Raw genomic sequence first — 15,693 nt, 5'->3', positions numbered from 1 at the left:
GGTGCTTCATTCCCAGGCTGCTTTTCATTCTTGAGCATTCCTTCCTCCGCCACTTAGGGTGACGTTAGGACGTCCCATCGTCTATGTTCTTTAACTGCTGAAAAGGGAAAAAGTGAATTTTATACTTATTGTTCTCAGAGTCTGTCAAATGAAACAAGTCAGCCCACCCTCAGTATGTGTATATGTAAAATAATATATAGTCTTTTCACTTTTTGTAGGTGCCAAATAAAATAGTGAAACATACCATCCTGTCTCTCGTGTCCTCTATCCTGAAAAGGGCCGAGCAGAACATCAATCACTGCCTGAAGGAAGACATCTGGCAGAAGTCGGACCTCTACTCTCCAGCTACCATGGCTGAATTTGTCCAGAAATATAGAGAAACTCTCAGTAAGGTAAATTTATTCGCATGTAGGTAGTTTGAAAATGAGTCTATTATGTTACTGATCCTAAACCTAGTTTGGCTTTGTCCTGGAATGCATAGCCCAGAAAGCCCTAGCGATCTATACCTCATCCCAGACATGCTTGATGGGGCTCCAAAGGTGTTTTCAATGTTGCGCTGTCATGAGAGAAGGAAAGTGCACCCTTCTACAAGTCTGCGGGGTTTTTCTCATATTAAAACATCGTTAACAATCCTCTAGTCCTCACTAAGTCCTAAATTGTGATCAATTTAACCTTATGTAATTAGTAACTTGTACATTTTCTACACATGGCTTCTTCATGTTGACTTATTATTTGTTGAATGAATAATGGCAAAAAAAAATGTTATAGGTTATTAGCCACTTGAAATTAGATTGCTGAAATGTTAGTATTTAGTGTGGGCTAGTTGATTATGTCCTGGTATACAAAAACTTTAATTTGAAAGAGGGTATGTTTTGTTTTTCACATGACTGTATGGTATGGTCCTTGCACTGCTTTAGTGAGGTAACCAAATCTTCCAAATACGGTACTCGCATAATAATGTGCTTTGCATGTTCCTGTCTGAACTGCGGGCTATTAAGGATTCTCCAAAGTGGGGTCCCAGGATACAGCTACGTGGGAGCTGGTGGTGGTAATCGAGTTACCGGTGCTGTTTACTCCTATATAATTATTCCTATAGTGAACAGAGCGACATAGAAAAAATAACTACTTACCAGTAAAGAGACACAGAGGAAATCCGATGAGAGGACATCGCGACACTTCCAAATGACGTCAGTTGCGTGCGCAGCCTGGAAATTTCGACTTTTAAAGCAGCAACGCACGGATCCAGGTAAGTATTACTTTTGGGTTAGGAATAAAATTAATATTACCATAGTCCGTGCGTTGCCGCTTTAAAAAAAAAACAAAAAACGCACGCAACTGACGTCGTTTGGAAGTGTCGCGATGTCTCATCGGATTTCCGCTCTCTCTTTACTGGTACGTAGTTATTTTTTCTCTGTCGGTTTGTTCATTATCAGAATAATTATGTAGGAGTAAACCGTGTCGGTGTTTACAGCACCAATAACTCGTACTACACCCTGAGCTGGGGAGAGGGGACAGGGCACTATTTTAGGAGAGCGGGATGGTTGGGAAGGCAATTTCTTTCTCCCCGTGTCCCAGTTTTATCATCTGCTTTGGTAAATTGGTCATATACTGTATAATGTACGTGTGTCTCTATAGAACTCTGTGATCTCTGTTGGTATCCGTCTCTTCTCCCTTAAGCTGAGCATTGTGGATATTTGACTGGTGGAAGATGCCCTTATTGTGGGCTCTTATGGTGGCCACAGCGGATCTGATCCTATTTCTTGACCTGGTAGTTTAGCAACTTGACCAGCGTTGAAGTTGGGAACACACATAGGATCCATTATCGGACATTGCAGTTGTTTTGGGGCCACTCTTGTGTAATACCCACAGAGGAGCAGCAGTGTATTTCTACCACCACGTCTGACACCATTCTTTATCTGAACCGTACAGTCGTCACTCTCTATCTGTTGTCTCTCTTGGCATCATATAGTTCCGTTTTTATTTTCTGAAAGTGTGGAGAAAGTGAGGCCTTATTACACTGTATAGTTGACAGTGATTGATGTCTTTTCTGCATAATGACTGTAACAGTTCAGTCTTGTCATCCCCACAGCTCTTGCCTGACATGAACACCGTAGTAGCAACCTGGCAGTCCCTCTTAAAGCAAGAAGAGGGAGACTCCGAAAAGGGAAAAGACACGAAAACTATAGAAGAAAAACAAGCGACCTCCGAATCTGAAAAACTTCCAGGACTGACAGAGGAGAAGGACGGTAAGAAGTCCTGTATGTTAAAGGCCAAATGTACGTTTTATGAAGGTGGTGTTTGGAGAAAGATATACAGATCTTTTTCTGAGCTGTATGACGGTCAGGGTGTACTGAAGAAACAGGCTACACCCATTTGACAATGACATTACTCTTTTAAGAAGCGTTAAAATTCATAAGTGACGTGGCTGTAAACCTAATTAGAACCACTTTATATATAGTCCACATGGGCTTACTTTTGTTTTGTAATAAACGTTGATCCAAGGTATTTTAATAACCTTCGCATGTAAAGATTTCCAGACAATGAATAACTTATTCGAAATCGTGTGCGCAAATGTTACCTAGTTGGCATCAACTCATTGCTTTTTGTAATTCTGTTAATGTCTGAATGTCGGTAACTATACTACATGTATGCGATGATACTGAAAAAAATGTGCATAGAAAAAAATTGTAAGTACAGAAATGCCATTTTCTCTTTTGTTCAAATGCTGCCTCTAAGGAAGGGGTGCGCTCAGCCAATCCTGAACACGGAGCGTTCAGTACGAAACTCGCATCCTGCAAAAAACCTGGAAATGAAACTCCGGGGTACTCCTTGGTGGTTGACCACGGCCATGGCATTGCTTGACTGCATCCGGACCGGCCTGCCCGCTAGGACAGACCACCCCACCAGAGTGAGATAAATTGCCTGAAGTTCCAGCACATTGATGGCAAGGGCTGATCCTTCCTGGGACCATAGTCTCTGAAGGTGATGGGTGACTGCCCCCTAACATAGGATACTGGTTTCCATGATCACGGTGACCCACGCCGGTGTCACAATGGACTTGCCTTTGTTTAAATTGCCCACTATCAGCCACTATCTGAGAGACTGGGGTATCCTCCATGATAGGCTGATAAATTGATAAGCCAGGTGACAGTTGGACCCTGACCACATCCTTAAGATGTTTCACTGGAACCCAAGAGTGGAACCTGACATACTGGATGGTCTCGAATGTCAAGACCATCTTCCCCATCAGCTTCATGCAGAGAAGAACTGAGGGACTGGTCACCTGCAGGGCTTTCCATACCTCGGCCTGTAAGTGCCGGATCTTGTCTTCTGGCAGGAAGAACCTTTGGAGCCCAGTATCGAATATTGGTTCCAGAAACTGTATTTGCTAACTAGGTACCAGGTTGGATTTTTTTTTGATATTCTGGATTCGACCATGCTCCTAAAACAGCTGACCCATGCGACTCGAGTGGGACAAAAGCAAAGGAGCCATGTTTGCCTTGAGCAACAGATTGGCCAATTGTGCCTCCTTCTGATCGCAACAGTGCCGCTATCAACGTCATGACCTTTGTAAACACTTGTGGTGCTGCGGCCAAACCGAATGGAGGAGCTCTGAACTGGTGAAGGTAGACATTCCTGATGTCTATGGAGGCCAAAACTAGTTGGCCTCCATGCTGTGTATCACCGATTGAAGAGATTCCTTCCGTGTCGACATGCAGCCTGGCGTTCAAGGCCCTGAGATTCAGGATGGGTCTGCTGAAAGCATGGAGACTATGGACTGGCTGAGAGCCAGTCTCTTTGCCAGCTGTCTGGGCAGAGCGGTAGAAAAGAAAGAGCGGAGTGGTCGATAACCCTGTTCTATGATCCTCAGTACCCACCGATCTGTGGAGAGCACCATCCACCTGTTCCTGAATCTGAGCAGACGGCCACCACTCCCGCCAGAGATGGGTAGTGGGGTAAACCCTTCATGCCATGGGCCCCTGGAGTACCTGGATGGCCAGGAGGACCTGCCTCTGTGGGTGGAACCGCTGGTACCTCAAGAAGGTTTTGCCCTCTGTAAGGACCAACACCTGGGGCCCCTTTAATTAAGCAGAGAAACCGGGAGGAAAGTGCTCTTCCCCTCTGTCGCTTGGGAGATGTTAATAAGCTCCCTCCTTCATAAGGCAGTGCTCCTTGGAGCCACTTGGACTCTGCATCCACCTCCCTAGCAGTCACAGCAGAAGCAGAGTATCGACGCAACCTGGCTGTTATCCTGTGTTGCCTCAAAAACACTAACCTGCGTGTACAAAGCAATTAAGAAAGGAAAAATACTACGCTAATAAGGGCTGTGACACAGCCCTCCAATACTAAGCCAAACTTTTTGACACTTAAACAGAACTGGAGTATACCAGGTGGTGCAGAGGGGAGAAGCTTCCAACAAGAAGTTAAAAGTTAACTATTTATACTAAGTGTCAGCTACACCTCATGGAAGGAGTGTCCACTAGATAGTGAAACATAATAAAATAATTTATCTTTTATTTTACTTCAGGAGCATTAAACATTTACCTATATTGAATTAGACCACCCTTTGTTCTAACAGGACATAACCCATCATGACGGTGGCTCTGCAGTGTCCCCCCAGCGCTGGATATAAGTAGTCACTGACAGCCCCTAGTGCCGCTGCTGGTTAGATCAATTGGCGAAACACTATAACACAACGGTGTCTGCGAATGCCGTGTTTCTAAACGTGTAAGCAGTAATTTGTCATTAGGGCTTCTACAGAAACTCTGAAGCATCAGTGTAGGACTTCCTCCATGAGGGTAGCACGGTGGCTAAGTGGTTAGCACTTCTGCCTTACAGCACTGGGGTCATGAGGTCAATTCCTGACCATGGCCTTATATGTGTGGAGTTTGTATGTACTCCCCGTGTATGCGTGGGTTCCCTCCGGGTGCTCCGGTTTCCTCCCACACTCCAAAAACATGCTGGTAGGTTAATTGGCTGCTATCAAATTGACCCTAGTCTGTGTGTGTGTTTTTGTGTGTGTTAAGGAAATTAGACTGTAAGCCCCAATGGGACAGGGACTGATGTGAGTTCTCTGTACAGCGCTGCGGAATTAGTGGCGCTATAAAAATAAATGGTGGTAATAAGAATAATAATGAGGGCCTGGCCCTATTGCTGAAAGGAAGATGTGACCTCTCTGCTCCTCAGCAGTTTTGGTTCATTGGTTATAGTGTCCTCGCTGACTTGAAGACCATCTCCCCAAATACCTGCCAAATGCACTCTCTTCCTGCTCATTACATCATTTTGCATTTGGGCACAAAACAAAGTGCATGAGTGCAGCTAACCCACATTTAGCCAAGGATGCCACAGTCTGCCCAGTTCCATCAGAAGGAGCCAGTCTTGACATGACGATCTATGCACTTTATGTATAAACGGGCACGTTTGTGGAAAAATAAGTGCATGACATCACAAGTATTTGCATTGCATTTTTTAAATTATCCAAAGTATAACTTGAAACATCTGTTCAGTTCTTAGATGCGTATTAAACTTTTATACACTTGTGAATGATACGTGCACCAAGTAGGTTATACACAATTACATATGTTGATGTCTTTCTCAGATGCTGTTCAGAACACCCTTGTGAAGGCTTCTCTCCTCCAAGTCCTGTGCTTGTATCAGAGGGTGGTCCCCCATCTGGTATCTCAGAGTAATTTTGATTTCAGCAAACTACTAAAAGGTGAGTAGAGGCACTGTACGTAAGAGACACAACAGTCACTTGTAAGGAAGTTCATTTCAAAACGCCTGGACTCACAGCAGGCCTAGTTTCAGAGTTTCTATATTTAAAAGATCAATTCTCCTAAAAACTCATTTTGGATAAAAGTTGAGTTCATTGGCCGGAGTTGATTGAATTTCACACTTCTTCGTTGAAATAAGTTCTTGATGTGGAACATTACATCCTCTCCTGTATCTAGGTTACCTGCACTTCTGTTGATTGAAAAATTGAATTGCTGCCCTCAGAGTCTATTTTTGTATTAAACATCTTAACGTTGCATTACAAATTTAGACGTGTTAAAAGCTAGTAAAGTAGGACGACTAATTACTTTTAAATATTAAGTAATAAATACAAGCTTTAATTTTTTTTTCAGCTACATTTAACTTAACCAAGAATATATAATAATGAATGAATGCACAAATGCCTACTCATTTTAAAGGGAGATTTAACCCTTATTCTTCAATATCCATGCATGCATATAATATGTATAACAATGTAGCACATAGTTGAACTTTATTAGAATAGCCTAATGAGCACACTGCTCAATTGAAAGGAGCCTATAGTGTAGCACTACAGCACCACCTAAAGGTAAAAAATAATACTGCACCTTTTGTTATTTATTTCCTTTAGCTGTAGGGGGACTGAGATGATGGATTCAGGGCACTGGATGCAAATAATAGATAAGACCTCTCCTCTCCTCATTGTTTTCTCCAGCTCAGACAATGTTTTCCTCTGTAATTTTGATTTCAGATGCTTTGATAACTATCAGACTCTTTAGTCCATGGACTTGTATGATTATTTCCATTAGTCGCAGTGTATAATATTGGATAAGATCCTTTTTCGTCTCCCTGAATGGGATGAATGTCAGTATAGATTTGATGCATTGATTTCTAACTTCCCAGCTTGTGTTTTGTTACTTGCTGTGCCCACAGGGCTGCAAGCATATTAGAGTTCCAAGTAAAATGTATTTAACAAGTTTGCCTTTTGTTTAGTTGTCCACTCCACACCCTTCCTTATGTATTGCCAATGACTGTCCAGATTGCTCCGTACAGATCTGTAATGTATTACCGTAGACTTCACAGCTTGTGCTACACCTTTCCTTATGGCAATGTCCCAGATTGTGCCAAACTTTTCCTTACTGTATTACCATTGACGGTTCCGTCTGGCATAGCCGATGGCTATATGGTAACAAAGGTGTTGGAGCTGACAACTTGAACCATGGAGGATGTTGTAAGAGTTGGGTAAATATGCAGCTAGATGAGAAACTGTGGTTCTTCTGGGCCATATTGTAGTTGGGGTAACTCCTTTTACATTTTGGTTAAAGGCTTAGAGTACTAACCATATGCCAGCCATTGATGATTTTGTCTTATTCCCCCGTAGGTATTGTGAATGAGAGTGGTATTCGGGAGGAAGTCCCTCCCGTCCTTCAGCATCAGATCCTACAGGTGGCTCTTGAATTGCCAGCCAACAAGTTTTTATGGTTTAAAGTGCAGGTTTGTATTCTATCCTTTAATTGTCTCTTATTGACAAATACAGCAAACTGAGGCCTGATAAGTCTATATCATGCGTAGCTTTCAGAATAATAGTAGGACAAAACATAGTCATCACATTTCCATTTCCTTTTCAGGATACGCGTGATGTTGGAGGGGAAAAGTCTGTGTTCTATCTGCTTCTGAAAATGCTTGTCACATGTAAGAAGATTCAGCTCAAAACATCAACCAGACTGTTGATCATTAAGGTAATCACCGTTTTGTTGCATTTTCAATGATCGGTACCCAGGAGAATCGGTGACTTATCTGCAATGTTCATCTTACATTCTTCTATCCATGTGGACATTTTGTACCACGGATGTCTGCAGAGGTATAGATACAAAATCGGAAGTGAAGAGAGAGGATCAGGATAAATATATGTTGTTCCTCTGTGAGCATGCGATATATGCACTGTACATGGCAAGGGGAAAGCATCAGCGTATAGAGCCCGTCGCTCTCCTACCTCCTGACCCTGTCGTCTTCCCCATAGGGCGCCAGGCTCTCATGGTTTCAATAGGCATGATTGTCAAATACCAGTGAATCCTTTTCTCTTGTAGTTTTTTGGGGAACACTTAGACAGCATCTCCACCTGTTTTACCTTTGATATTTTTATAATCTGGTTGGCTTGTTGTTTTTCTGCTGTTATCTTCTTGAGAAATGACTGGATAGCTAGTGTCATGCCTGGGGTAATAGGAACTACCCCCCCCCCCCCCCCCCCACCTCTTTCCCCACCCAAATAACTACAAGAGAAGGGAATTTAACAATAAGCACAAAAATCCTGTTGCAATTGGAGCAGTTTACCAGTAGATGGCGCTTGCCCATCTGGTCATCAGTTTTTACTTCTACCTCTCAACTCTTCCTAGATTCTGCGTGATAGCGGTGTGTTTGAATATACATGGAGCGAGCTGGAGCTGTGGTTGGGAAATCTGGATAAAGTGGAAGAGAATTCGCAGGAGGTTGTGATCCAGTTTTTAGAGCAGGTAAAAAATAAAAATAAACTTTTAGCTTTTTATGCAAATGCATTATTTATACCAAACTCCTTGTGCACAGTTTATGGTATCCAGCATCTGATGATACTTTTTACTGCCTTAAAGTGCAATTTCCTTTTCCCTTAGACGTTTGTGAAACTGGTCTTGAACCCGTACCCGTATACCGACAAAGCTTGCGATTATGTGCAAGAGGCCTGCGGACTGCAGATCGGCCTGGGGAAGCAGGATTCTGACACTGTCAGCATTCCCATCTCACACATTGACGGTTTGTAGTTTTTGCTCTAAAATCTGCTTATGGTAGAGGGTTCATATTGTGGTGCTAGTCTTCAGCTAACTGTGCATGCTGATTAGCGGAAGAGTCAGTCTGAGACTGGAACACGCATGTGTGGAACTCGCAGGAGGACTAGGTTGTGAGGGGCAAGAAAGCAATCCGGTTACTTGGGTTCTGTTCGCAGAGTGCAAAGAATCTGGTCATTCCTATATTTATTATGACGCAGCCAGTTACAATGGTACAAATAGTTTTGAATAGTTTGCGCTCGGTTGTTTAGGAAGAAACCATCATGCAGAGAGAGAGAGAGAGAGAGAGAGTAAAAGTGGTTCCGGATCTGACGATTACTGTCCTTTAACCTGCAGATGTCATGGATATGGTGGATGTCATTGTTGAAGGTAGTGAAGGCCTGGACGAAGACGTTGGATATACTTTGGATGAGGAGATGATTCTCAATACCTTTCCCTTCAGCGCTATGGTCCCAGTGACTCTTGAAACCAGAAATAAGCTCCTGACATCTGGAAAGGAGGGAGATGGTATGTCGTTTGGATGTTGCTTTTTTTAGATCATACATTTTATATTTAATTTGCTAACTTTTATTTTGGTTCACTCCTTGAGAGTAATGATTTTTCTTCTTCAGCCAATGCTTAATTCCCAAACTATTAGTTTTGGGTGCAGTTTACTAATATAAGATAAAATACAAAGATGAAAACATTTTAGTTACCTTTGGTTCAGTGTTACCCCAGCGTGGTCGGTCTACTGTAGGCCTCAGTTGTTTAGCGCTGCAAACGTCTCGCCTGTTACCGCTTGCACCATTCATACCGGTAACTCTGTTGTCGTTATCCCTTCCTAATGAGCTTCCCATTAATGCCGATATAACATTCATGGGCGAGGGGCATAAATAGCTGCATTTTTTTTGGGCTATAAGACCCACCTTGGAATTAGAGAAGAAAGCATTGCTGGACTGTTGGAGCTTTCTGAGGGTTCCAGCTAGATCTTAATAATGATTGGTTAAAGGCAAGTGAATCATTGTATTTCATGTTATTTTAAAGAATGCCACTCGAGGCCAAATTTTTAGTTTTGGGTAGACATATCCATGTTAACGTACACTATATTAAGGCAACCACAGGAGACACTTCCTCTGCTCTCTCACTAGTTAGGTGGGAATCCATCCCATGTAGCCACCATCATAACCTAATCTGAACATTACCAATCTATGCTGTCAGTGATTATAAATACTGTATAGGTCATAGAATCTATAGTTGGTGTTACATTTACAATCTTCCTTGACTGTGCTTTCTTTCTGCGTGTTTAACAGAAAGTGTGATACGGTATCTAATATCCAGCCTGACCGACATACTACATACCCAGCGGGACCCCCTGGCCTTGTGCCTGGCGCTCCAGTCTTACGATAAAGAGATCCAGTCCTTGGATACAAGTCCTGCTGCACACGTTCGACTTCAGCGCTTTTATAACTACTACAGCTTGTGGGTGCCGCCATCAGCTCAGGAGCGCCCAGTAAGTGATCCATGGACGTGTGAAGATTTGTGCTTCATTCATAATCTACTCTAGATGCAAAATAACAAATGCTACTAACTAAATGTTTTATTTTAAAGGGTTTCGTTATCACCTTCATTTCCCAAGCAGGTGTTGAGTTACGTTTCACCCATGGAGTGGATATAACCTACATCATCTTTACTCTCTCTGCATTTAAAACAACTGTATCCACAGATCTGGGTAATACCCAAGAGAAAACAACAACTCTACCTGAATGATCTAAATACCTTTTTGAAAAGCACAGAAGGATATTGTAAAGTTGGAGCAATGGATTTAGTAATGGATATGAAGGGGGGGGCATGTAAAATACAGCAGAGGCTATTGGCGGGGCTTCTCCTGGCTACGATATGACATCCTAGTGGCCTTTACTGTCTTTGTTTGAGCTATTGTGCAACCTTTACTGAATACATTGCTTTATCTTTCGTTCGAGCAGAGCTGTTCGTCTGCTTTTCACTTGGATACACAGATCTGTGGCTACAGTTGTACCCACAAGCCAATAAAATGAAGGGGTCCTTCACCAAAAGCCAAAAAATAAAAATGGCTATTCTGGTTTCTGCGCAGCATCTGTTTTAAGGGATAAGACCCTTTCTCAAGGTCGCGGAGGGCAGGAAGGTAAATGGACTGGCCGTGGACAGGGTATAATGGGCCTCTTTTTTTTTTGTTTTGTTCCCCAATAACCCCTCTAAACAAATATTTAGGAATTCACATAGTCGATGGATAAGATGTATTACATGTCCACACTGCATTTCATATATAGGATTCTCTGTAGCACTATGGACTGGTTCAGAATGTATTGGCTGCATCAACAATGGGAGAGGAATATTTATTTATTTAGCACAAAGGGAAAAATGAGGTTTCCCATAGCAACCAAATCAGATGTTCGCTTTTGTTTGTGTTGCCCTAAAGTAGGAGTGATTTTACATGTCTCTTGTCAGTCCTTACTTGTTTGACCTGTTCATGCGGCGTGTGAAGACCTGTGAAGATTAAAAGGTTACAGACTACTTGCAACATAATTAAGATTGTATTAGTGTTCATTTGTGCAATAGTTTAATATCTCCTTTTCCCCAAAGCTTTTTATCTGGCTTGAAATGAGAAGTTGCCATATTCCGGACTAATCATTGTTGCCTATTGTTCCAGTTCACAGCACAAGATCACCAGGAGGTAACGGAGGAGGATGAAGACTCCTCCTATAACTGTCTGTTGAAGAAGACGTTTGTGAGCGGCAGCACTGAAGGTGACTCTGAAGAGCTCCTGAAAGACTCTATTTCCCGGATCCCAGAAGAAGAACTTCCCCTGGCAGTAAAACAGACCCTGCTATGTCTAAAGACTACTGTGGATAACTTCAGCAAGGTGCTTAACTATCCCCTTTTTCCCCGTCAACCTTTACCAAATATGTTGCTTAGTCTTTCTGGTCAAAAACGTCTTCATAATCTTATTATTGGGAGCGGTGGCAATGGAACAGTGGGTTAAATTGCCCCCACTATTAGAGAAGGCAGTCTTTCAACTTTCTATAAGTTACCTCTGAACTCCGCTCCCATAATTTGTTTTGGTTATATGAACTGGCAGAATCTCCTACAGATTCGACTCGCAACTAGATTGTTGAGTCCACAAGATACCACCAGTCATTGGCTCAAACAACAGACGTGGAAGGAACCAGATATGTACACCTGGACCTACACTAAAATCGTTAAATCATAAAATTACTGTAAACGGTGGCGGGTTCTGGTCGGTCATCCATTCTCAGGCCTCTTTGGCGTTTTGGCAAAACACCATTGGGACAATTGTTTCTTTCATTTCTTTTTTTTTACTATTTTTCTCAGATATAGAGTCCATGCTTCTATTTCATGAGGCAAATTTAAATATTAAGGAATAAAAAAAAAAAAGATGTCTGACCTATGACTTAGCATTTGAGTAATAAGTGCTTCTATTTTATAGAGTGAAATATGCATTATTGCTTTGATATTTTTGCATCTATGTCCTAAATTTGTTGGACTGTGCATTTCAAAATTCCATGATATTAAGCAAACCCTACCGCTGATGAATGCTAAAAATCTTCGCCAAGTGGCTGCCTATAAAATTATTTTGAAGCGTGAACTTCCACACAGTGGAAACCAATAAGGTCACAGTTATGACCAGGGGCAGGCTGGGTTGGGGGGCAGGGGAGAATCTGCTCCCCCCCCCCCTCCCTGGGCCGGTCCCATAGTGGGCTACCTTACGCTGGGTCACTGGACCACCTCCATTTTTTTCCTTTTAAAATGGGCTACTCAGTCGCGTCTTGTCCCCTGGGCTACAATTTGCCAGCCCTCCCCTGGTTATGACATTAGAAATTCCCAAAGGGGAAAATAGGCTTAGAAAAAGTGCTGTTGGGAGAGAGATAAATCTAGTATAAAGAATGGAATGTAGCCAAAAAAATCCAGATTAGTTTTCTGGGTCCTATAAACAGAACAGGTGCTTATTTTGTGAGCATATATTTTGGCGTTTTAGATTTCGAACCTCCTTTCACAATGTTTGTTTTGTTCTCGTTTTCATCCACAGCATAAAAAAACAGCTGGTGCAAGTTTGGTGAGTCTCTTCCTGGACCTTCTCTGTCTCCTGTGCCAATACCAACACGCACATACCAGTCACAAAGACATAGAAGAGAAACTGAGCACAGAATCTGAACTATTTACAGAAGACCACATCAGTGCGCTGGTTACTACAGACAATACGGTAAGGAAATGACTAATTACTAATTGACTTGCAGTTTATATTTTCATTAAGGCATGTCACCTTTCTCTTTCCATTGGATTGTGGCCACAAACCAACCAAAAGAAAGACCTCAATGAGGTTATATGGGCAATAAGCCTAACATGCTGGATATGGTTCCCACATTGTGCACACTACAGCACAGCATTACATCCATTAGTTGTTGAATTTCAGATATAATTTTCACTCATTACGTACTCTCCCATTCCCCCTTTTCTATTCCATAATAACTTCAGATAGCTGATCTTTTCCAGGCAATTCTTCCTGGAGAACTTGTAAGAATGAGCAGGGCTCCATCTCTCGGTGGCTGTACCAGATTGGACAGGTTCTACAGCCATTCTGGTGGTTCCAGACATTCATTGTACAAGAAAGGTCTTCTGAAAACCGTAAAATAACAGCAGACTTGGTGGATATGTCAAAGTGATGGCGGTGCTACAATGGAGGATATCTCTAGTTGGACATAATCTTTTAAAGGCTACTGGTGAAACTGCCAATAGTGGAGAAGTCATTACATTACTCTGCTGATAATTTAAATATAATTATATTTTGAAGGGGTTATGAAAACCTATTAATTCTCTTTTTAACATAATGGATCTTTTCTTCCCTAGATCTTGGACATCATGCTCTCAGCGATCTTCAAACATCCCACGTTGGAAAGTTGGTTCTTGGCTTTAGAACGTCAGTCCATTCCGCCACACAATTTAAAACCGGTCTATGTTAAACTGCTGTCAACTCACCTGAGCCAGAGTTTGCTACAGCTGCTAAAATCTAGTGCTCCCTTGCTGCAGCAATCCAGCCATCTTCATCTACTGGCCAAGTATTTTGATGCCGTTTCAGTTAGTGTCTTGAAAGAGCTAGAGTCGCCCAAAAAGACTTCAAAGAACATATCACATCCGATAGAAGCTTTGGAGAGCTTACATCCCTATATGGACACCACCCAGCTGAATGAACTTACTCTAAATCTCTTGAAGCTTCCTGAAGAATGCCTACTGGAGGATAATGCCCCTTCCACAGATCAGCAGTTAAGTGGTTATGGTAAAGTCTTGGTGCATCTGCTCAATGATCGTCATCAAAGGAAGCAATGCCAGGAGGATTTGGCCTTTTCAGTGGAGCATGTAAGAGGAGTAGGACATCTCTTGTCAACATCAGCCGGTCCCGACCTAGAACCTGTCCTCTCCAATGCTCTGCAGAGGGAACCCGCATTTGCCCATGTGGTGGGAGTAGATGTACTTACTCACTGTCTCCGTAAGATGACCAAGACCTCTGTGGCTGTCGTGGCTCTGTTGGTTGAGCACAGCAGGACCCACCGGTTGCAGTTCGAGCTCTGGTGCTTAAACCCTGGAACAGAAAAGCTTCTGAAAAAGAAAATGGAGACCTGTTTGCCAGTTGTCAACAGCTACTTGCAGACCATCAAGCATTTCCCATGTACACAACTGTCTAAAGGTAAATGAATCCAAATGTTTGGGGAAACAAGTTCACATCTTCTTTATTTCCATAGTATTTCATAAAAATGTAGTATGGTGAAAAGTCATGTTTTTCTCTGACATCCTATGGGAGGCACTGGAGTACAATGGGTGTAGATATAGCTGTGAGGCGCTCTGGCACTTTAAATAATTCTTCAGTGGCAAGCTCCACCTATACCTCTCGTGGCTAAACTTGCTCCAGTTTAGATAAGGAGCCATCACTTTTTCTATGGCTGCTTAACGGCCGCCGCTCGGGTAAAACCCCCTCTGCTTGGAGCCGAGGGGGAGTTTTTCGTTCTCTAGTAAATCGAGAACGTAGTGATGAGCAGGGGGGGACACGTGTCATTATGGCCACTCCTTACAGCACTGGAGGAGATAAGGGGGGAGGCATTGTTATGTCCGGAGCACCCATCAAAGGGGCGGGTGCTTAAATCCTAATACGTCCTCCTTTGCCGGACTTCCCTCTCTGGCGAGCCCGCCAAGAATCCAGCAGACGCGCTGTGCAGCCAGCAACCTGCATCTCTCTGAGAATTGTCCGTCAGATAAGCCTGGGTTGTCTCCTCTACCTCTTATACATTCAGTTTTATGTTGAAGGTGTTATTTTGGGTCTTCAAGTGTGCAGATTGTGAAGTTTTATTCAGCACTGTATAGTTTCACAATATATTTTATATAGTATATACCGCAATATACTAGGTACACTATCTCTTATTACAGCGCTGATGGGTTATTATTGCACCCGCTTTGGGAGTGTGTAATTCGCTCATGAAGATACTGGGTTTATCTAGCCCCACTATGCCCACTTTGCGCTGGCTGGCCACCCAGGGGTGCCTTATTATACCAGGGAAGTCTACCCAGTACTATACCAGGGAAGTCTACCCAGTACCTTCTAAGGGTTCACCAGTCACTCAGGCAAAGCAGTTATCAAGTACAAATACACTTTAGACAAATGCCAGGCAGGCTTACCTGTCCCTTACCCCTCTCTAGCAGTCATATTTTCTTCTGGTCCCTTGAGTCCTGGCCGCTTGACCCAATTTTCTTCTCTGTGTGGTAGGAATCTGATACAAAGTCCCCATGCTCCAGTAGGCCCACCAGTCTATCAAACCAGTGGGGTGATGCGCTGAGGACATGTGAGTGAGCTCTAGTTCAGCAGAAGTCAAAAACGCCAATGCGTGGACCCTGGAACTCCGCAACCACTGCACTCCGTTCTTTTTCTTATTAGCCTGAATGCACAGCAGGGGGGCGTTATTCTGTTATACTGTCTGTCCCACTAGAGAGAAATGGGAACTCTGAATAATGAAATGGCAAGTAATTTCGGAACTCACATATGTAAATTTTGTTCAGTTTTACTTGTGTTAATTTCCAAATTTAGAAATTATATTGTATCCTGATG

The 15,693-nt window shown here is 42.8% G+C and overlaps 1 protein-coding gene across 3 annotated transcripts in view; it reads left to right on the top strand.

The window, feature by feature from the left end:
• URB1 (URB1 ribosome biogenesis factor) overlaps nt 1–15,693 on the top strand; it is a 59,383-nt gene that overhangs the window by 12,093 nt on the left and 31,597 nt on the right. For all 3 annotated transcript variants that reach the window (XR_012688221.1, XM_075197161.1, XM_075197162.1), the window contains exons 11-22: nt 219–392; nt 2,090–2,246; nt 5,600–5,716; nt 7,133–7,245; nt 7,380–7,490; nt 8,145–8,261; nt 8,397–8,535; nt 8,904–9,074; nt 9,857–10,056; nt 11,233–11,445; nt 12,631–12,804; nt 13,449–14,283. Coding sequence is in view for 2 of the 3 variants with exons in the window: in XM_075197161.1 (XP_075053262.1) it covers nt 219–392; nt 2,090–2,246; nt 5,600–5,716; nt 7,133–7,245; nt 7,380–7,490; nt 8,145–8,261; nt 8,397–8,535; nt 8,904–9,074; nt 9,857–10,056; nt 11,233–11,445; nt 12,631–12,804; nt 13,449–14,283 (2,521 nt within the window). In the remaining variant the exon portion in view is untranslated. The remainder of the gene's footprint in view (nt 1–218; nt 393–2,089; nt 2,247–5,599; nt 5,717–7,132; nt 7,246–7,379; nt 7,491–8,144; nt 8,262–8,396; nt 8,536–8,903; nt 9,075–9,856; nt 10,057–11,232; nt 11,446–12,630; nt 12,805–13,448; nt 14,284–15,693) is intronic.

The sequence above is a fragment of the Mixophyes fleayi genome, chromosome 2, assembly GCF_038048845.1.
Source record: "Mixophyes fleayi isolate aMixFle1 chromosome 2, aMixFle1.hap1, whole genome shotgun sequence".
NCBI classification, from domain to species: domain Eukaryota; kingdom Metazoa; phylum Chordata; class Amphibia; order Anura; family Limnodynastidae; genus Mixophyes; species Mixophyes fleayi.
This window is presented reverse-complemented; position numbering and strand designations above follow the sequence as displayed.